Raw genomic sequence first — 21,990 nt, forward strand, 5'->3', positions numbered from 1 at the left:
TGCTATGCTACTTTATGAACTCCAGTGTGAATAATTTTTGATTGTAAATCTTCAGAAGCATTAAAAATAATATTCTGAAGTAGTATCTGCTCTGATTGTAAAGTAGAAGTCTTGGTTTTCATATTCTGGTACAATCTACTATTACAATATTAGTTTTGTGTTTAAAATTTGGCTAATGATCTGTTTCAGACTGTAGAGCTTAAATAGTTGCTGGCAGCCAAAGTGTTAATTTACTGACAAATCAACCATTTATATCAAATACACAGTTTTAACATAGGCAGTAAAACATGCACATATCATGGACATTAAGTACTTTTTCATAACAAAAAATAGACCTTTTTAATGAAAAGCATATTTCTAAAAATAATTTCTAAGTATTGATATTTAAAAAGTGGAATAAATATAATAAATATAAAAGCAATCAGAAATAGGAGGAAAAAGGAGCTGTCTATAATTTGGATTGATATACCTTGGGGTATTTTCGATTAATTATTTGTTAAGTCTATGAAAAATGACCCTACAAATGTTATGATTATCTAATTTGATTCTTTTTAACAGAAAATAAAGGAACAAGAAGAGATTTTAGAAATTATGATAAGCCTTGGCAGGTAAATGCAAAAAAGCCTAAAAAGTCAAAGAGCGACCTTGCTGTGTCCAACATTTCTCCACCATCACCGGAGTCCAAGTCATGTAAGAAAGCTTCACTAAATTAATAATTTGTGCATACTTTCCAACCTGTAGTATGTTTTTCATTTGAATAAGGTTTAAAATGGAAAGCAAATGGTAAGCAGATGAAATGCCTATATATGTGTATGTTAGAAGAGTTTGATTCTTGCCTTAATCTCACTTGAATTATGAATATTTTATAATGCCCTATGTTGTCATCTGTAGATATAAAAGAATTATGGATATATTGATTAAAATTCAGACTAATATCTGAGTGTCATGCACTATTTTATGTTTGGATACTGATTATGATTTGATGTTTTAGTTTGCATTGCCATTTTGCATGTGTAAAATTTTTTCTGTTGATATTGGTCCTAATAGATTTTTTTTTCTGTGTGTCAGCCAATTCAAAACTATGAATTATGAACAAATACTGTTAAAGGTATAGGAGTAGTGTCAGAAGAACAGGTGTATTGTTCTGAGAGTTGCTGAAGGAATCTAAATGTACGCTGAAAGAAAAGGCAGAGTAGAAGTAGAGCAACTGAAGAGAATATTGTCAACTACCTGTAAAAAATTAGTGAAAATGAAGACAACAGGCCTTAATCAAATATGCTTCCTGTGTACTGGCTATTGAAGAAATCTAATTTTTAAGCTTGATTCTTAATGTTGGGTTTTTTCACAAATAAATATATTTACAATATGCATGCATATATAAATATAGTTACATACCCAGGGAATTGTTTATACAAGATTTTTCTCCAAAATAAATTGAAAAATTAGATTTTCTTCTGTTGACTCTTGTAGCTTTTTGATATTTTTATAATAGCCAAATCTTTATAATGCTGAGTGTGACTAGGTGTACCAGATGAGAACAGAGATATAGTATGGTGCAATAGAAAATTTGTTGTCTTTCCTCGAAAAGCAATATGGTAAAGTCTAGACTTAGGAGTCAAGGAAAATTGCCCAGTGACCTCACTAAGTCAAAATACTACACAGTAATGGGTAAAGTAAATCATGATAAATTTATGCAATAGAAATACTGTGCTTTTGAGTGATTAATAGTCTTGTATGATTATGAAACATTTTTTACTGAGAACAAATAACTGCAACAAGTAAAAATAGCTGTTACAGATAGCTGTGTCCCATTGTACAGGATTTTCTCAGGATAATTTTTTTTAGAAATTGAGTATTTGTCTCTTTTTCTTCTTCATGAAGCACATTGCTTGCTTCAAAAACACTCAAATTTGATCATCAATTCCATTGTGCCTCTCAATGGGCACATGAATTTTTAAATCTGTTCAAAAGACGCATATGTATTTTAATTTATTTTCAAGAATAAATAGAGACATTCCAAAAAATGCTTATAGTCATTCAGTCTGTGTCTTATCTAACAGATTTGCTATAAAACAGCAATTTATGGAAATCCACTGTTAGAAACAGTGGCCAAAAGGTATTGTGAGCTGTTCCTATCGTCATACTGTGTTCCTTCCTTCTGCCCTGTGCTTGCTTTTCAGACTCTGTGGTGTGCATCAAGTAACTTTCATGCCATCTCCTAAAGATCTCAAGTTCTCTGCCTTTGTCCCAGGTAGGGGGGGTGACATCATGTCACTCCCCTCAAACATGTGCCTACTACAAGTTTTGTGCTTGTTAGTCCTTAGGTTGTCCTGTTAGAGGGACAAAGAGGAGGCTGGGCATTCTAAACTATCAGGTCTCATGTCAAGCAAAGAAATATTTTATACATCTGTAAAACAACCAGGGTCAAGGATCTGTCCTTGTGGACTGAAGGAAACTTACTAATACTCTTCAGTTGGTAAGACTTACTCTCAAGCTACCCAAGTCTAGAAACAGCATGTGGGAGTGCAGCTTTGCTTACAAAAGAGGTAGAATTAGGGTGTGCTTAGTGCAGCTGACATTCATAAATAGATGGCACTACATGGGATTGATTCTAAGCATGCTGAAAGAGGAGACTAATATCATTCCAAGGCCATTCTGTCATCTTTGAAAGGTCATAGTTATTGTGGATGTTCCTGATGATTAGAAAAATGCAAATATCTCATTGATTTTGTGGAAGGGCAAACCTCACCCTCTGCAAGGATTATTGAGCAAACTTTCCTGACGGGTGTTCCTAGTCACAAGGAAGAAAATGTGATTTGGAACATTAAGCATGGGTTTATGAGACCATATATGTCTGATCAGATCAACACAGTTGCCCTCTTTGGTGAAATAACTGGCCCTGTAATCAAAGAAACAGCGATGGATGTTTCATACCATGACTTTAGCAAAACCCTTGTCAGCTTCCTGCGTCAGCTTCCAGTTATAAGGATAACTCAGTTGATAAGATATGGACTCAGTAAGTGGGCAAGATGATGCATGGAAAGTTGACTCAGCTGGTGGATTTAAGGGATTGTGACTAGCCAAAAAGTACTTTGAGCTGTTTCTGTCATCATACTGTGTTCCTTCCTTCCTCCAAAGTCCAATTGGAAAGTCTATCTTTAATGGCATGCTCAAGGGACTGGTACTGGGATTGATGCCTTTTAAAAAAATTTCCTAATGCCTTGGATGATGGGCTAGAATTTCTCTTAGGTTTGTGGTTAGACCAAATATGTGGGAAGTGGTTGGTATTCTGGGTGGTAGGAGTACTATTCAGAGGGACAGGTCCAAGGAATGGACTGAGAGGAAACCTCTTGAAGTTCGACATAGGCAAATTCAAAGTCCTACATCTTGGATAGAATGAGCCTGAGCAATAGTATAAACTGGGATATGTGTGTCTAAAAGTAGCTTTGCAGAAAAGATGTGGGATCTGATGGACAAGGGACTTTGAATACGAACCAGCTGTTGCTGTGTGCTCATGCAGTGCTGAAGGTGACCTGCATGCCAGGCTGCAGTAGCAAGAGTAGAGCCAGCAGTGCTTGTTTTTGAGGTGGCATCTGGAGTCCATTGTGAGAAACAGTGATATACTGGAGCAAGTCCTGTGGAGGTTCACCAAGATGATGACAGGGTTGGAGCATGTGATGGACAAGAAAAAGCTGAAAGAAGTTGGTTTGGTCATACTGAAGAAATGAAAGCTTAGGGGAGATTTCATTGTTACCATCAACTGGTAGGCTGGAGGGTGGATGAGAAGGCATAGTCAGATTTGTCTTCTCAAGAGTGTTTAGTGAAAGGACAAGAGAAAACAAAAATTATATTGCACAAATACTCAAACACAGGAACAGGTTGTCCAGAGAGGCTTTGGAATTGCCATCATGGGGTATATTTAAAACTGAACTGAATGTTCTGAACAACTTCCCCTTGATGGACCAGTCTAGGGCACCAGGTTGGGCTAGAAGACTTCCAGAGGTACTTTCCAGCCTAATTATCCTCTGCTTCCATGCTTTGCTGTTTATGCATTTCTATTTTTTTTTCCATAACACTGATTTATTTAAACCTTAATTAATCTTGTTTTTTTCATTACTTACCCCTGCAATTACTTGTGTCTGCAACTTTTGGGAAATAGTTCGTATATTTGAACTACATTTTCTTTTAGTTGCTATTGCAGAGGTTGGTTTCAGACATGTGCCTTTTTGCCCTATCTTGCTTCTTTTATTTTCTGCCAAATGGATTAATATTCTTATATTAATCTCTCTCTATATATAATCTGTATAAATAGATTAATATTCCAAATGTGCTTTTGACCTTTCTTTCTGGTTTATGCCAAAATCAGCACATAACATGCACCCCTTCAACTACACAGATCAGCAAACAAGTGTGTTTAGAAGGAATTCTGTCCTAATGTGCACACCATTGTTCCATTTGTTTTGTGTCTTCAGCTTCTACCTCTTGTACTTTTTTTCGCAAAGCATCTCCAAAGAGGTAGTAAGGACTCATCTGAGAACCAGAAAGTTTTGGACCTGCGGAGACCTAAAGATTTACTCTCAGATTTGTGTTTAAAAGAAAAGAACAAATCCCCACACCCAGGAATCAAAAAGTACACCCCCAAACTGCCAAAACAACCCCAAAATTTAATGGAGTGTATGAGCTCTATTATGTTCTGTTTCAGAGTTTTTGTCTTGTGACTGTCTGGTTGAAATGATCACGAACTTGTATATTTATTCAGAGCTGTCCTTTCATAGGAATATTTGGGAACATGAGGATATTTGATTTATCTAATTTAGAAATATTTTTTTTTCCTTCAGTAGAGTGATATTGATTGCAGTGTGCATGTTATTGCTGCATAAATGTCTCCTCCTTATGCTTTCAACTTTTTTACTTTTTAGAAAGTTTTTTACTATTTTTTAGAAAGATACCTCCACTCCCTTCTACCTGTTATGATCTCAGGTGCACCTGAAACACACAAACAGTTGTTAATATCTAAGCCATCTGACCGCTTGTTTGGTGTGCGCAAAACCAGAGTTAACCAGAAGCTGCTGCTGTTGTCTGGCAAGGAAGAAGCTTGGAACTAGGGTTGCTTGTGTGTATATAAATGAAATGTTTAAATGATCACGTTCTGTATCTGAAGAAAAACAAATTTGGAAGTTTCAAACTAGTTTGTAAAATAGACTTTTTGTTTCCCAGCAAACTACTTTTGGGCTAAGTAGGTTGATCTCTTCATGTCCATATTAAATCAGATCACAGATCTGATTTCATGCTGCTTCAGTTCAGCATTCTCACCACATCCCGTATTGCAAGTATAATGTTGCATGCTTCTAGTTGCTCTCAGTGGGTCTAGGGTTGTAGCCATCATTCTTTTAGCCTTTTAATATCCAGATACTATGTAAACCAGTTTGGATTTAGTATCAAAGAACTCCAACCTGAGTGCTATTACAAGATTTAAATACATGAGTAATTTTACGGTCAATTATATTATACATATTTTTGTTCTTTGAGGTGTAAGATGGCCATACAATGCCTTAATGAAATGTTGGATTTAATGAGCAATTGGTCTGATTCTGTTTGCAGATCATGCATTGAAAAGACTTGTATGGGTAGATAAAACCAGTACTGATCTTGTACCATCATCCAGTAGAAAATAAAGGTGTGCTGATTTGTGACAGAATTTATAACACAATTGTGAATGAATCTAATATGCATTTATGGTCAGGGCACACCACCAGAAAATCAGAAATACTGGTGTGTCTGTCCAGTCTCCTAAGATGAGATGGTGAAATCTCAGCTCCCTAAAGGGAAACTTTACATCTTACAAATGCTACAATGTAGATGTGATAAATCTTCTGAATTACAGGCAAATAATTTCAAGAGGAAGTATTATATAATATATAAAGTTCTCAAGTAACAAAGATGAGATTGAAGTTGTAATGTGATAAGAGAATTGAAATTACTGATAGGATTTTGTGGAATGAGTGAGCGTAATAAAGAAAGATGAAGGTCAGAGTATAATGAAAGGATTTTGCTAAGTGTGTAATGACACGTGCATGTAAAAGAATAATGACAGACTTTGTGCATACAGAGGAGGATCACTTATTTGAGAAGATTCGTAAGAAGGGTCTTATGGTGTTTGCACAGTTCTGAATGCTTCCAACAAAGACATTCATTTGAAAATTACCAGTGCTTGTTGATCCCACAGCTGAGAAGATAAGGGTTTATATTTTGAAAAAGTTTGTAAGCAAGAAGGAAATGAACTTGAAAGAACAAACATGTGCCACATTATTCTACTAAGTAGATGTTGTTTTAATATCTGTTCATTATTTGAGAGTCTAGGTGTTAGGAAGAACTATGTCTTCTCTAGAAGTAATAAAAATTTCAGTTAGTTCTAATTCTGTTTAACTTCTCTGTTTTGATTCCTCAGAATGAGCCAAACCGTTGTTGAAACAAATTGTATTGAAACAGAAATAATTCGTGACAGCATATCTATTTTGGTACCTTTTCACTGAAGTACAGTATGGCTCAGTAAAACACAGCTGATTGTCCACCAGCATGCAGAGCAAGTTTCCACCATAGTTTTGACTGATTTCTCACTATCCATCTACTGAGCTGCAGTCCAAGCTTCTTATGTTTGTGAGACATTTCTCTGAAATGAGCAACCAGGTCACTGTCTTGAGCAAGTGTCTGTACTTTTCAAGAACAAGAGTCTTGAGACTTTTCTTTTTCCTCATGTCAGTTGGTCCATGTACTTGGCAGCTGCTGATCCTGGAAACTCCACAGCTGTGAAGTAGCTTATGTCCCATGATAGATTATCATGCTTATCCTTATCCAGCTTATGTCCCATGATAAATTTTGCTTCACAAGCATATGGTTTCTCAAAAATCCTTTTTTATTTTGAAAAAATGTGTTTTGTTTCAAAGTGACATGGTATAAAATTCCACCTTGTTGAAATTTTCTGCAACCTGGAAGCTCCAAGGTTTGGTCATTTTTTTATGTGGTTTTACTATATTAAATTGTTGCCTGTTGGTATTCTGGTGGTATTGTGAGAATGTTTTGGTGTGACAAGTTCAGCATAAACATAGAAAGTCTGTCATACCACTAATGAGTGATTGCTGTAGAATATAGTATTGGCACACAGAAGGATGCTGGTAAGATGACTGCAAAAGGACTCAGAAAGAGAGAGAATTCTTTATAGAATTTCTTTTCTAGTTTATAAAAAAATTATATTTACAGTTAGTAATAATTTTGAAAAAATAATAGGTGGAACATTTTGTTTTCTGTAAATAAGCAAAAAAAGGATGAGAAATGATGAAGTTGTGCTGTTTAATTTGTATATGCTACAGTCTGTGAACAGAGTCTTTTGTTACACAAGAATTTATGTAACTTTTAATTGACCTAGAAGTTCTTAATCCAGGGAATTATAAAGTAGTGTTTGAAATTTGTAAGTATCAACAAAAAATTACAAGCTGCTCATCTGAGTAGAGACTGTTCATACTCTAATACCTTAAAGTCTGTATGTATTTACTGGGAACCACTATAGCTCATTATTTCCATTGTCCTCAGAAGGAAATACATTTCTTGCCTTTTTTGAACACAGAGCAGAACAAGACTCTGACACTTCAACTTGCTCCTCTCTTCTCCTTATTGAGAGTTCTTATGTCCCTTTCCTTCTATTCTTATCACTGTAGGTCTTTTTAAATGTCTCTTTTGTCTTCTGTCTTTGAGAATGTCTGTAATTGCAGTCTAATACATTAACTTCCCTAATAGCCAGGTTCCTGAGTGGGTATTACAGATCAGGATATACTCTGGGTTGTCAGACTCTCCATGGATGTCTGTTTTGAAATGAGTTGGTTTATGTCTACAAGAGGTAAAATAATTTTATTTGTGAAGGAAGGACTTCAGCATAACTTTGTCCCATTTCTTTACCTGGTAAAGGTGAATATTGACTTAACTCCACAAGGGAAAGTTGAAGTTGATCCAAAGTGGAGCAGATCGTGTATTCACACAGAGGAAAGTCAGCATTAAGGCAAATTTCAATACCAAGTTATTTAACACATTTTGTAATAGTTACCAGACTTGATGTCTGAGCATGATTTCCCCATACCATCATAAAAGCAGTCTGAAGTTCCAAATTATCATGAAACCACCTTTTTAGCACAATCTACAGGAGTCTGTAAGTTGCCTTCTTAGTGTGTAGTGAAAATGATATTTATAAGCATAGATGAGTTGACAACTGTCAAATTAGTAAACAAAAATGTTGAAGCTGGCCAGGATATATTGGATATTTTAGGCTTTTCTTTGAAGTTATTTTTAAGTGAATGGTCAGCAACTAGTAAATGATGGTTGGTAAAAATGCAACTGGTCCTTTCTGGTGCAAAGGTGGACTAGACATCATCATCTTCACACCAGCGTGCTAATCCTGTGTTTGGAGACAACCAACTGTTGCATTTCTTGGCAAAAGCAGCAGGTCACTTAATTCTGAACTCTGGCAAAAAGAACATCTTAAACTGCAGTTCCAGAAACGGCGTTGTTTTTGTTTTCATTTCTACAAATTGTTCAAAATGTTCACATTGTTCAAAGAAGCTCTGTTCATTGTGTGTCCTACGTATCTCAGACACTCCTCTTTGTTGTAGGTAAACTTAGCTCAGCAGTTGAGATACTGTTATTTTAAAATTAAAGGCTTTGGGAATAGATAATGAGCAGCAGATTGTAAGCTCAGGTCTGTGCTTCCCAAAGGCTGAGTTTGTTTAAGTAGTGCAATGAAGATTAGAGGCTGTACAGCGTGAATGATAAGGATTTTCTTTGTTTCAATGTTTTTTATGAACTTTATGATTTCTGAAAAAGAAAAAAGTTGTTTTAAAATCTGTATCTAAAATATTTTTTTTCTTGATAAAATAACGAGCAAAGTCAAAAGTTACTCATTTTTCTTTCAACATTTTTTCATATTGATCCCTAGGCCACACAATTCTTTTTTGTTGTAAATTTGATATCATCATGTACAATATTTTAAATACATTTTTTATATGTTAGTTTTTATTATTTTCAATTATGAATGTTAATTATTCTGTTTACCAATTGATTCATTGCAATAATAATTCAGGTATGTGTTTGTTCACAGATGTTTTTAATTCACATTGACAAAAGAAAATATTTCCAGCAATTAAAATAAAGGGATAGTTAAGTAATTTCCACCCAAGATACTTGGGCTTGTAAACTCACTATGCAGATTTTTTTTTACTGTAGGAGTCGGAGCTACCAAATCTAAACTTCATCTATATATCTGTGTATATTTAGTGCCAAGGTCAATAGAGCATCCTAAATGGGATTGGAAGACAAAACCGGAGAACCATGATTTTGATGAACTAAATCATATTCTTCAAGAGAGCAAAAAGCTTGGAAAAGCCCTTGAAAATCTGTCTCGCAGTAAGTTGATTGATTTTAGTTTTTTAATGTAACCATGCAGCCTGAATTGTAATTTGGAAGTATGTATCAGGAAGGTGGTCTTCTATTCAATGAAGACCAAGGTCATTGACATCAGCACTTAAATTCCTGTTAAGGTTTACAGATTGTCTGAGATAATTCAGGAGCTCTCCTGGAAACTGAAACTACCACCCCTGCACTACCTTTTTTTTTTTCATTTTAGTTTTCTACGGAGATCAATGCAAGAGGCTGGTTTAATGAAAATGGTGGGAACATGCAGCAGGAAAATTGCTCCTTTGTGTGGTAGTTAAATGGTTTAACCATTGCAAAACCTTAGCCTCATTGATGGAGTTCAGACCTGTTATTGAAAAACATTTAGCTATTTTGTATCCTTGATTTCATTGACCTTCTAGTTTTCAAAAGAAATTACAATATTTTAAAGCATCTCAAATAAATACTCAGAAACATGAAATACCATTACTTCATAATAAACCCCATGTATTATCCCTTAAACACTCACGTAATGGGCAGCTCTGAGGCTCACTGGATATGATCAGGAATAGCTGCTCTTTTATTTTTTTCTTTTGCTTTTTTTCCTGTAGAAGAGAATTCTGAAATACATTTGTAGGAGCAAATACTGCTAACAATTTTTAAAGCATGTAATGATGACAAGTACTCTTCGCCATGCTACATGTAAACTAGGTGTGACATGATCTGGGAGGTATTTGTGTGAGAAACGTTTATTTCTTCTTTCATTAAATTTTATCCCTGGAAGTTCTTGAGTCACTGGAGAATTTACGGATAGTGAGGTCTGAGTGAACTGAATGAGGAACAGAAGATTTGTTTTGCAATTAATTTTGAGATTCAGCATTTTTTCAAGTTGTGCAAATATCCAAAACTACTTTTCCCAAATCACACTCTCCCAAATGTTTTAGGTTGATCACGACAGTTATATTCTGAACAATTTTCAAACTTATATTATAGTTACAGAGCTTTTTTTGGAAAACTTTTCTAGTAAATTGGTCTATCTGCCTGTAAGCATCTCTGGTCAGCATCTCTGATTTGCAGCCTCACTGTTGCCTGACTGTGATGGATGTGGGTGTCATTTTCAAGCTTTTCTCCTTCAGAGACTTGTAGCCAAGCTATGCATAGATACAGAAACAATTTTTTGAATTTCAGAAAGGGTTATTTATTCACTCTCTGGAGATACAAACCAGAGTGATGTGAGAGTTCAATAATTAATGCCTAAATCCACTCTTCAATCTTACATCTTTGTCTTTCCTTCAGAATATTGTGAAGTTTCCACTTTAATCTAGAACTATGCCTATACTTCCTTATACCTGAAATAGATTTTGCAGCATTCTGTACCTCTCCTTGCCCCACAGTTTTCTAACTGGAATATAAAACTGCAGCTCTACTGGGTCCTACACTTGAACTGGGTGAATGTGCCTGGTCACCATTGTAGGAGTCTGTTTTTCATAGTTATTTCACAAATGAACATTCTTCACTGTTTCTTGCTAGTACTTGATGCTTTCTGGTGGTTTGTCAAGATAATATGGGAATTGAATCCCATCCCTCAGAGTGCTTTAATTCACTCACAGCCTGATAATAAGTTCACTTTCATGAATGTGCTCTCTATTTCTTCATCCAGATCATTAATGGAAATATTGTCAGACCTCTTCATGATCCCATTTCAGATCTGACAACAAGTCCTTGAAAGCTACTCAGTAAGTGTATTTTTTCCCACCAGATGTTTTTCTACCTTGCAGTGTTTTCACGTAGATTGTAATTCTCTAATTTTTTTACTGAAGTATCATCTAGGATAGTAAACAGAGCCTTATAGCTGGAGTATTTTGCATCTGCTTCTTTTACTTATCCACTAGGCAAGTTTCCCAGTTGAGAATGCAATTAGACTAATTTAATGTGATTCATTCTTGATAAATTCATGTCAGGTCTTTCTTATCGCCTTTCCATTCCATTAGATGTTGATACATTATTTATTTAACAGCTTTGTCTATGATTCTTGCTGTTGTCTGATTTAGGCTTGGTAGTTAGTAGCTGCCCACATCTTCCCTTTTTCTTTTTCAAAGATACGTATTTGCCCTTCTCTGGCCTCTCTGTTCCTTAAAGACTGTTGCTAATGGATTAGGGGTTTCTTTGGTTGATTAGTTAAATGCTCTAAAATGAATTTCACAAGAGTCTGCTAATTTGAATATATATAAATCACCAGCATATCTTTCAGCTTCCCTTGTCTGGCTTGCAGTTTTTCCTCTTAAAACCACTACTGTTAAGCATCTGGCTGCAACTGATTTTTTTTTTTTTGGTAAAGACTGGAGCAGAGAAATATTGAACACTGGAAATTCCTTATATCATCTCTTATTTACTTTCCTTCTCTTTAATATAATAGTTCTGTATTTTAATTTGTTCTCCTTTTCTAATGTATTTATAGTATCTTTTCTTATGGCTTTTAATGTTCTTTTATAGTTATAATTACTCTGCACTTTAATCTTTTTTCTTGTTGGTGTAATTTAAACACTTGCATCAGATTAATTCTAAGCTGTATCTCCTTGTTTCCAGGGCTTGTTCTTCTGATTTTCACTTCATTTCAAGAAACAAAAAAATCTTTGCTCTTGTTTCTTACCTGTCAGCATGATACTGAAAAATCAAAATGAAAAATGTGAAAATTTTGTAAATAGAGAAAAGGTGGAATTTTGAAAATAAATTAATTTTACTGTTCTCGCAGATAGAATGTAGATTGCACATAGGAAATCTTAGGGGGCTTCAATGAATAGAAGGTCTAGGACTTTAAGTATAAGGTGCATGGAACTCATTCTGTGCTATACCCAAACAAACATCACATGTTGTGAATTTTTAAAAAGCCATCACAAGATCCCACATCTACCTCTCCTGAAGCTTGTTTCGGACAGGCTAGTTAGTCCTTTTGTTTCTACAAGCATGCCATGCGTTTAGTGCTGCATTTGATACTTATCTTATTTTGAAGTGGTGTGGGACAGACACTGGGCTCAACAGCTGAGTACACAAATGATCAAAATGTGTTATTAATGGCTTTTTACAGCACCTTCTCTTTTTTCCTTCAGTATTTCAACAGTGAAGACTGACGCATAAAATGAAATGTTTGAAGTTAAATGAATTTGCCATCAAGTCCTGGAATTTATTTACATTTTAAAGATAAGCTTTGGATCTTTTAGTGAGTTTCCATGACTTTGTTGCCTGTTAGGCAGCTGACATAGCCTGTGAATTAAATTCCAGTTTCTATTGCTTCATTTACTATGCAGTCTAGATACCTGCTTTGAGACAAACTTGTGCACTTCATGTGAAATTAGAACTGCCTGTAAGATTTGGAAGGTGAGACTTGGACACTTAGATGTCTGGTCTTTTCTATATTCATCCCTAGTGATTAAAACTAGGGATGGTTGAACTTGCTTTTATTTGGACACTTTCTCCCAATCCCTGTCAAGAGTGAGTAGTTCTGTGCTTTAGTAGGTCTGAGAAACCAGGAAGTGACTTCACACTCAGAGTTGAAAGTATCCTAGGAGTTTTGAGAGTCTGGAGATTATTTTTGTAATTATGGTCCAAGTGTGGTGGAACTTGCTGATTTAAGTATACAATTTTTCAGAGGCATACCCACATGGGAGAGCTGGATTTTGTTTGCTTCTTCAATCAGCTGTATGTCATTGAACTGGATTTGGAACTATCAAGTTATCTATTTAGGGAAGATTTTGGTTTATAAATCAATTTACAGGAATATACTGCATTTCCCTTGTGCATGTTTAATTTTCTTTTATTGCAAGGTCTCCTACCTTTATTGTTGTCATCCTTCTTCCTGTGCTGATCATAAGGAAGAAAAATTCCATCCTGTTTCAAATATATGCCCTTGTATTTCGCCTTCTGGCCTGTTTGCCTTTAAACAGAATTAAAATCTGTAAAGCTAAGGATCTTGCTAATGAATGCCTTTGATCTTGCCTTTGTCATTCTCCTATTTTCTGAGGATGGGAAAATAGATAACAGGATATGGAAACCAGGGAATTATGGGAGTTTTGAGTAGGGGAAAACTGAGGACAAAATCAGTGAGATCGTGCTGCAGTTAGGTGGGAAGTCTGCATATTTGATTAACAACTTTGCATCTTTTATACACACAGTTAAGGATTAGGGTGCATATTGAAAATGTGTGCATATTGAAGGTGCTGGTAACTGCATTTGATGAAAAAAACATCTTCTGCTGTGAGATAGGTGCTCTTTCATAATCACAAATAGCCTTTTAGTGAAGGTAACTGACATTTTGTTGGTAGTGTTTAAATGCTTGTTCAGGCCAGGTGTACACTTCAGCTCAGAGGGGAAGAAACAAATTTGTCATGCTTTGAATTCAGTTGATATTCTAAGGTAAAAAATGGTAATAAGTTAACATTTTCCAAAACTATGAATCCAAGTCAGTTTCAGGGATTCCCAGAAACAATGCTATCTATGTATAACCAACAGGAGAGAAATCCTTTTTGTTTCTTAATTTTGAAGGGGAGTAATCAGTAAACAATCAGTAAATGAGAAAACCATGGTTTCCCATCTAGTAGGAGATACTGCTGGAAGTCATAAGGAATTATAGAATCACAGAATGTTTGAGGTTGGAAGGGACCTCCAGAAGGCATCTGGTCCATCCCTTCTGCTCAGGCAGGCTCACCTAGAGCCAGGTGTCAAGGCTCTTCAATACCTTCAAGAATGAAAGATCTCTAACTCCCTCCAGAGTAGCTCAAACAGTTATCATAATATTAGAATCAGTTGATGTTGTTTATAATTTTGTTAAGAAAGGCAAGCATGATCTTACCCCTTTAAGAAAAGTATAAAATTGTAAAACGTAAAAGCGTATGTTCTGTTTATATTTCACAGAGAAGAAGACAAACAACAAGAGTAAGAATCTCATAACTAGAAGGGTAGAACAAGTTCTAAACAAAATCACAATATGTTAACAAACTGCTGAAATCATGTCCTCAGTTTAGTGGATGAACCTGTGAGTATGTGGGATGTGAGAAGCTTTATATATACATCATGAACTACTTGAATGTATTTAGTAGTCTCTGACAAACACATTAGAATGAGGTTTTCTTTAGAAGCTTCTACACTGTAGGAAACTATTAATGATTTACATTCCACTTATGGAAAATGATCTTTATTTGAATGACACTAACATTTATTTAAGCCAGACATTTCTGATGGTGGTGATCATGATGATATAACTTATATAATGCACATCTTCAGGACACATAACTAGACTTTTGTCAATTGCCTTATGAGGGGCATTGCTTTAGGACATAACATGTTAGTATTTTTTTCAGTTGTATATAGTTGATGGTCTGAAATTAACGTAGAGTCTATAAAGATGACTTCCCTCATATCAGTTGTTCATCTAGCCCTAAATGTGTTCTGCTAGCTGATCCACAGGACTAGTCATCATGTAGAGAATTTTTCCCTTCTTCTCTTCAGCCTGAACTTTAAAATCATGTTATTCTTGCATGAGATCAATGCTTGTGATTTATTTTGAGATCAACATTTTTAGATAAGCTCAATCAAACCTTTAAGGAAGATAATTTTATCTCAGTGCTACAGCTGTTATCTGATACTGCCTTTGCCCATAAAATCCACTTGCTTTTAGTATGATGTATGAGTAATAACACAAAATAATATTTTCTGAGATTGAAAGATGAACAATATGAGCATAAATATTACTCTTCAATTATAAACTGGGGCTTGTATGGCCAGGAGATCACTGCTACTTATAAGTATCTTTTTCCTGCAGATGTTTTAATCACCTTTGTGAAGGTATTCACCATTCTGATCCAACCTCCCCTGGGATTCAGGACTAGAGTCTCTTTTTGAGTTACATTGTCCTTTTCTTTAGTATTTGGCTTGCTTGAAGTTTCTCTACTAATATTGCAGAACTGGGATTTGTGTGACTGTCATCTCAGCTATGGAACTTTCTACTTCTTAGTACAAGCGGGTTGGCATTTGTGGGACAGCACAACATGAGCTATGACTCTGTCCTTGGCTACTGAGTGCTGTGGACTACCCATTTTAACCCACCTATTGCAGTGTGCACCTTCCCCTGAAGAGTTCTGCAGTTTTGATTATTTTCTTCTGAGATGACCTTTGCCTAGGAGAGTTTCTGGGACATAATATTTGTTGGATACTTTGCATTTTATTTCTCTGTGTTTGCATAACTCATTAGTCACTAAACCTAATCCTGAAACCTGTATTGTCTATTGGAGCCGCTCAGAAATTTGGATATAGATATTGTTCAAGTCTAAAGTAAAGATTATTTTGCTAGGGATTAATTATTTTTATCTTTTTTTTAAAGCCAATATGAGGAGGAGGGATTAAATCCATGTTTTCTAGATAGGAACTATAAGATGTATGTTGTGCTCCTGTGTTGACGTGTGGTGCCTTGAAGATGACAGGCCAGGTGTTAGGAGGAATATTATCCTTGTTCAAGATGGATACCACTACAAAAAGTTTAAAGTTGCTTAATAATATGAGAAGACACACCCTCACTGGTAAAAACTCTGAGGTTTTGTTTCAATATGCCTTCACAGAAAATCTCTGAGTTACTACTGGAGGAAAGTGGTAAAATGACTCTCTGTAGGTAAAGGAACATTATAAGAATGTCTATTGTGACAGTCAACGACAAACATATTTTAAAGTTCCTACACAGTAATGAGTGAAATTTTTAGGTTTTTGTGTACTTTTTCGGGGGGAAGAATACTTTGTTTGATGCAACCAGAGCAACCATTTTATCTCCTTTATAATCCAAGAATGGTGTGAAAGAGTTTCAGTTTTCCTTGTTTTCAATATGTGGTTCATAGAGGTACAGGGATTAGAACATACACTGCTGCCTGCTGCAGTATGGCACAAGGTTTTGCCATGGGAAATGCAAGTATATCTAAGATGGCCTGTCCCACCAGTAAGAACATAAGGTTCCCCTGAGAATTTGGAGTTGGAGAATGCATGGGGCGGTGAACTGCTGGACAGTTGATACATGATACAATATTTCTGTGTTTATGCTCAAAACTGCAGGATTAGTAATGGTAGAATAAGAGTGCTATTTCTGTCCTGGAGTTTGTTACAGAACCTGTGATATGCACTATGAGGTTGACAGTCCAGCCATCCAGAAGTTCCCTGGCCTGGACTGATCCTGAGAATGAATTTTGTCAAGTTAGTCAGAGTTGCATTGAAGTTGTCTTAGTATGTTGAAACTTTGAATGTCAAAAGCCATGTGTCAAATCCAGAAAGCTTTTCTTGGCAGGTAGGAAAACTGGCTATTGGGAGCTCTGTGGCCATCTTCTGGATGTTTAGGAAAATGCATAAATATTTCCTTGAATATTGAGTTAAATAATGGTAGTATGGCATACATTAAAGTAGTAGCATTTTATTTTTTTATGATTGGGTGCGCATAAGTCTTCTCAGGTGCACATTGTGTGTTTAGAAAAATGCGAGTCTTAAAAAAGCCCCTCAACAAATTATTTCTTCCTGTAATTATTTAAGTACCACAAATAAAAGCAAAAATAGTAGATATCTCTGATGTTCCAAAACTTTCATTCTTACCAGAACTCCAGATCTGTAATTTCAGGTGTGTATAGCATATGAAAATATTGTCAGATTTAAAGCTACTGTAGAGGTGATCAGGAATAATGCAGCAGTAAGGCATTTTATACCTTGCCATTTTGTAGAATCATAGAATGGTTTGAGTTGGAAGGGACCTTAAAGTTAATTTAGTTCCACCCCTTTCCATGACCTGAAACACCTTTCACTAGATCAAGTTGCTCCAGGCCCCACATAACCTGGGAACACTTCCAGCGATGGGATATCCATCCACAACTTCTCTGGGCAACCTGTTCCAGTGTTTCCCACCCTCACAGTAAAGAATTTCTTCCTAATATCTAATCTAAACACAGCCTCATTTAGTTTGAAGCTGTTCTATCACTACATGCCCTTGTAAAAATTCCCTCTACAGCTTTTTGTAGTCCCTTTTTAGGTACTGGAAGGTGCTATAAGGTCTCCTCAGAGCCTTCTCTTCTCCAGGCTGAACAAGCCCAACTCTCTCAGGCTGTCTTCATAGGGGAGATGCTCCAGCCCTTTGAGCACTTTCATGACCCTCCTCTGGACTTGCTCCAGCTGGTCCATGCCCTTGTTTTTTAGGGGGTTTCAGAGCTGGACACTCTCCAGGTGGGGTCTCACAAGAATGGAGTAGAGGCAGAGAATACCTGCCTTGACCTGCTAGTGACACTGCTTTCGATGCAGCCCAGGGTGGGGTTGGCTTTCTGGGTGCACCTTTCAGGTGCACATTGCAGATTAATGTCAAGCTTCTTGTTTACCAACATTCAGCAGTCCCTCTACCCGGGGCTGCTCTCCGTCCGTTCTGTGCCCAGCCCGTTCTTGTGTTGGGAGTGCTCTGACCCAGGTGTAGGACCTTGCATTTGGGCATGTTGAACTTCCATGAGGTTGGCACAGCCACCCCACCTCTCAGGCCTGCCAAGGTCCCACTGGATGGCATCCCTTCCCTCCAGCTTGTCAACTGCACCACACAGCTTAATGTCATGAGCAAACACGCTGAGGTGCACCTGACCTCGCTGTCCTGTCCATGTTGCTAAAATAAACAGCACCCATTCCAATACCATCCCCTGAGAAATGCCACTCACCGCTGGTTTCCACTTTGACACTGAGCTATTGGCCGCTGTTCTTTGGAGTGTGGCCATCCAGCAATGGCCCTCTGATTGATCCACCCATTAAAGCAATGTCTCTCCAGATTACAGACAAGGATTTTGTATGGAACAGTGTCAAATGCCCTGCACAAGACCATGTAGATGATGTCAGTTGCTCTTTTTGAAAAAGACCTGAACTTGTGTTGTGCCTTTTGTTTTGAAAATTGATTTTATGCTGTTGAATTGAGAACATCAAAATCTAAAAATTACTTTTCAAAGAGAAATAATATCACTGGGTGGAGAAATTAGGTATTGGACAAATAAAGCTCTTCTGCTAAGAAGCGTATGCAAAAGCTAGGCATTTTAAGGACTCATGGAATTGTTAACAATGTTCAGTTTTCTTTGGAAAGAAAGTTAATTTCTTGGTAAGCTAGAAATGAAGCAGAATGTCCTAAGCAGGAAACCTGTACTGTGGAAGATGCTCATTCTAGACTCAGAAGGATTTTATTTTATTAAAATATAATGCAAAGGTTTTGAGAGGTGGCTTTTACATCAGAGAAGATGCTGTAACACTGTATTAATTTACATCTTTATTTTTCCATACTTACCATTGTGCTGCTGCAGATTGTCAAACAGATAGAAGACTGGGATAGCCATGTAAAAAATGGTTTTAATAACCCATGCTAATTTTAAGAGGCGGGACAAACAACTGATTTAGTTTAAATATTAAAAATGTGTAAGGTAAATGGCTAATACAGCATGAGATACACTTTTTAGGCAATCTGCTTAAAGTAGACATGATAATAGTAATTAAAATAGAATAAGTTACAGGTTGTAAGTTATCAGTTAATAAATATAAGTTATAAGTTAATAAATTACATGGTTATTACATTGTTTGTTAGATATATTTCATTTAATCGTAGCATGCCAAACCTTTCTTGCAATCACAGTACATTGTTCTTCCAGTCCTCTTCAGAAACCAAGCTAATGACAGAATGAGTGTTCCAGCTGAGAGAGGCTGTGCTAGCATTAACAGCCCCTCTCCAGATTTGTTGCTGATCAGAGATGGCAGTAGTTGTGGCTGTGGAAAATTTCTGAAGGACTGTAGAAACATGTTCATACCAATTATTTCATTGTTCAGCACCCTTACAGAACAGAGTGTTGTTACCATCCTAAAGTAGAAACAAGTGCCCTGAATTTGTCTTTGTAATTCACCACACAACTGAGTTGGCTGGATACTTGTGATGCCTGATCAAATTTCAGCACCAGTAATTACTTGTAAACGGGAGAATTTTTTTAAAAACATTAAATTGGCAGCTAGTTACCTAAATAATTACCATGTTAAACCTTGCCCATGAGCCTTAGCTGATGCTGGGAAGCAGACTTCTCACCCCTTTATTTGCAATGGTTAGTAAAAGTGGTTGATCTGTTGTATAGTTGTCAGTCACATTATGATATAAAACTATGGCAAATGTCTGTGAGAAACAGCTGCTATAAGAGTAAAGGTAAAGCATACTCCTTTATTTCTGGAGGATTTGCTTTTGATATCAGAAGACCTCTCCCAACAAAGGCAGGAGAGCAGTTTTTAACAGTCCACTTCTTATCTGCTGCTTGGTGTCTTGCAGCAGGGTAATGATGATACAGCTTTAAAACTTCCATTCTCTACATCCACCATCTTGCAGAGTCAGGCTTTAAATACTCTAAGCTGGGGGAAGTCAGAAATTGTTGTTCATAGTAACTTTTATTCTAACAAAGCCATAGGATTTAAGGTTGAATAAACTAGATGTGTCAGTTTTTCTGGTGTTAAGGGTTTTTTTGTGATTAGGATTAAGTTTTGATGGAAAAGGTTACAGTTTGAAGAGGCGACTAAATTGTCAGATTGAAAGTTTTTAGTGTATGGGCATTTTGGCTATACCTATGAATGTTTTACTTAAAATTGCAATGTTGTTTCCATTTAATGTTTTCATGGAATGGGCTTTCCCTTTGCCTCTAGTGTTGTGTGATTTTATAATGCTGTTTTCCTATTTAGAGTATATAAAAGGTAAATAAAAACGATTATAGAAAGTGCAGAGAGCATAATCAATTACTTTTTGTCACCTATACAAAGAAGTGACAAAAGGGTTTTCTTTTTGAAAAATGCTGATGTTGATACTAGCAATTACATGAACCAGAGATAGCAACCATTGTTACAATTTCTTTATAGAAATTCAACTATTTTAAATTGTCAGTGTATTATTTGAAAATAAAGTAACTGACAGGAACCTATTTGACTGCTGAAAAGTCATGAGTCTGCTAAAGGTTAAGAAATTAGCAGGAATCCTAAATACTCCTGTAAAATAATGGTGACTGTCTCTAGTTTTGTTCTCAGGATTCGGAATTAAGGTTTATTTGGTCAGGTTTTTTTTTTTAATGTTGTGGTAAATATACAAGAGTTTCAATTTTTTGAGGGATTATTTTGTGAAAACTGGAGTACATATTATTCCACCTGACGTCTGAACCCAAAAAATGATGTTGCTGTTGGGATTTTCTCTCTACTGCACATAGGGCGCAAATCCCCCTCCTCTCAGTCAGCCAAGACATTCTCTGAGTTTGGCAATTACAAAGAAACTTTTTAAGAGTTGACTACACACTAACTGTGGTGCAGTAGTGTCTTGGAATGAAAGAAGTGTTTTTGCATCCAATGCTTTTTGGGGTTATTTATCCTAGTCTCTGCTAATGGAGTTGCGTTATCAGTGACTAAAAGAGTACTGTTAATATTAATGAGGCTCAAGACAACAAAAAGGTCTGTGTGACTGACATGGTAAATACCACCTCCAAAAGAATCACTGTGCTAAGATTGCTGCAACAAGCTCCTTAAAAAGTTTCTTCTGCAGAATCCTTTTTCTTTTCTCTTGATGCCACATGAGAGAGAGAGAGAGCTAAAAAGAGTTTTCGGGTTTAATTCTGTGATGACAAAGATCAAAGATTTCTAAGTTTGTAAAATTTTATTTTGGCAGTGTGTCCTCAGAAGCTGCTGATTTTCTACGTGCTTGTCTAAAAGATACAGTTCATTTTAGTGTCTTGCTACTGTTTCCAATTTAGTAAAGAAGAAATTTGAGGCATTCTGGGCAATTCAATTACTCAGTTCAGTGTCTTCTTTAAATTCAGAGTAAGTTCTAGGGAGCAGTAGGACTTACACAAAGCATTTTACTAGAAGCACATTCATTTAGATTATGGATGTTTTAAAATTTTATGTCTTATATGTAATATAATCAGAGAGGTTGGTAGAGCTTTTTGAGTGAGACATATAGTAGTGCGTACTGTTTTTTCCATACTGTTTTTGCTACTTTGTTCTTTTAGTACTGATCTTTGATAGGCAACATAGGCAATTGGGTAGTAAAAAACATTTGGCATTTTTTGGAACAGACTTTTGGAAATTATAGGATTACCTTTTATATTTTCTTTTTCCATACTTGAAAATAAAAATATTTTAAGGGGTGAGTCAACACAAGATAAAATTGCCCTTCTGTCCACTCCCAAGTTACAAATGCCCATTGACAGGGATGTGTGAAAGCAGAAGAAAAGGGTCCCAATCTTCAATATGAGGAAATAAGCCTGTATCAAAACCAAATGAACTATATTAACATTATGGGAAATTGCTAAGAAAAATTAATTTGACTGTTAGAGAGTATATGTGGTTGTAGAATGGATTGACCTTGGTTATGCAAAATGCATCCATGTGATGGAGAGCTGGCTAATGGTAGCCAGGTTTTCAAAGACGAGGTGAAAAGAAGCTTGAATTAGTTTTTTACTTCCAAGAATGAAATTATCTTCTCTCTAGAAGATGTCCATTTGGGATTGA

The 21,990-nt window shown here is 36.1% G+C and overlaps 1 protein-coding gene across 3 annotated transcripts in view; it reads left to right on the top strand.

The window, feature by feature from the left end:
- C2H8orf34 (chromosome 2 C8orf34 homolog) overlaps nucleotides 1-21,990 on the top strand; it is a 141,458-nt gene that overhangs the window by 24,580 nt on the left and 94,888 nt on the right. For all 3 annotated transcript variants that reach the window (XM_030970399.1, XM_030970391.1, XM_030970408.1), the window contains exons 3-4: nucleotides 559-690; nucleotides 9,319-9,447. In XM_030970399.1, the coding sequence (XP_030826259.1) occupies nucleotides 559-690; nucleotides 9,319-9,447 (261 nt within the window). The remainder of the gene's footprint in view (nucleotides 1-558; nucleotides 691-9,318; nucleotides 9,448-21,990) is intronic.

This window comes from Camarhynchus parvulus, chromosome 2 (genome assembly GCF_901933205.1).
Source record: "Camarhynchus parvulus chromosome 2, STF_HiC, whole genome shotgun sequence".
In the NCBI taxonomy this organism is placed as follows: Eukaryota; Metazoa; Chordata; class Aves; order Passeriformes; family Thraupidae; genus Camarhynchus; species Camarhynchus parvulus.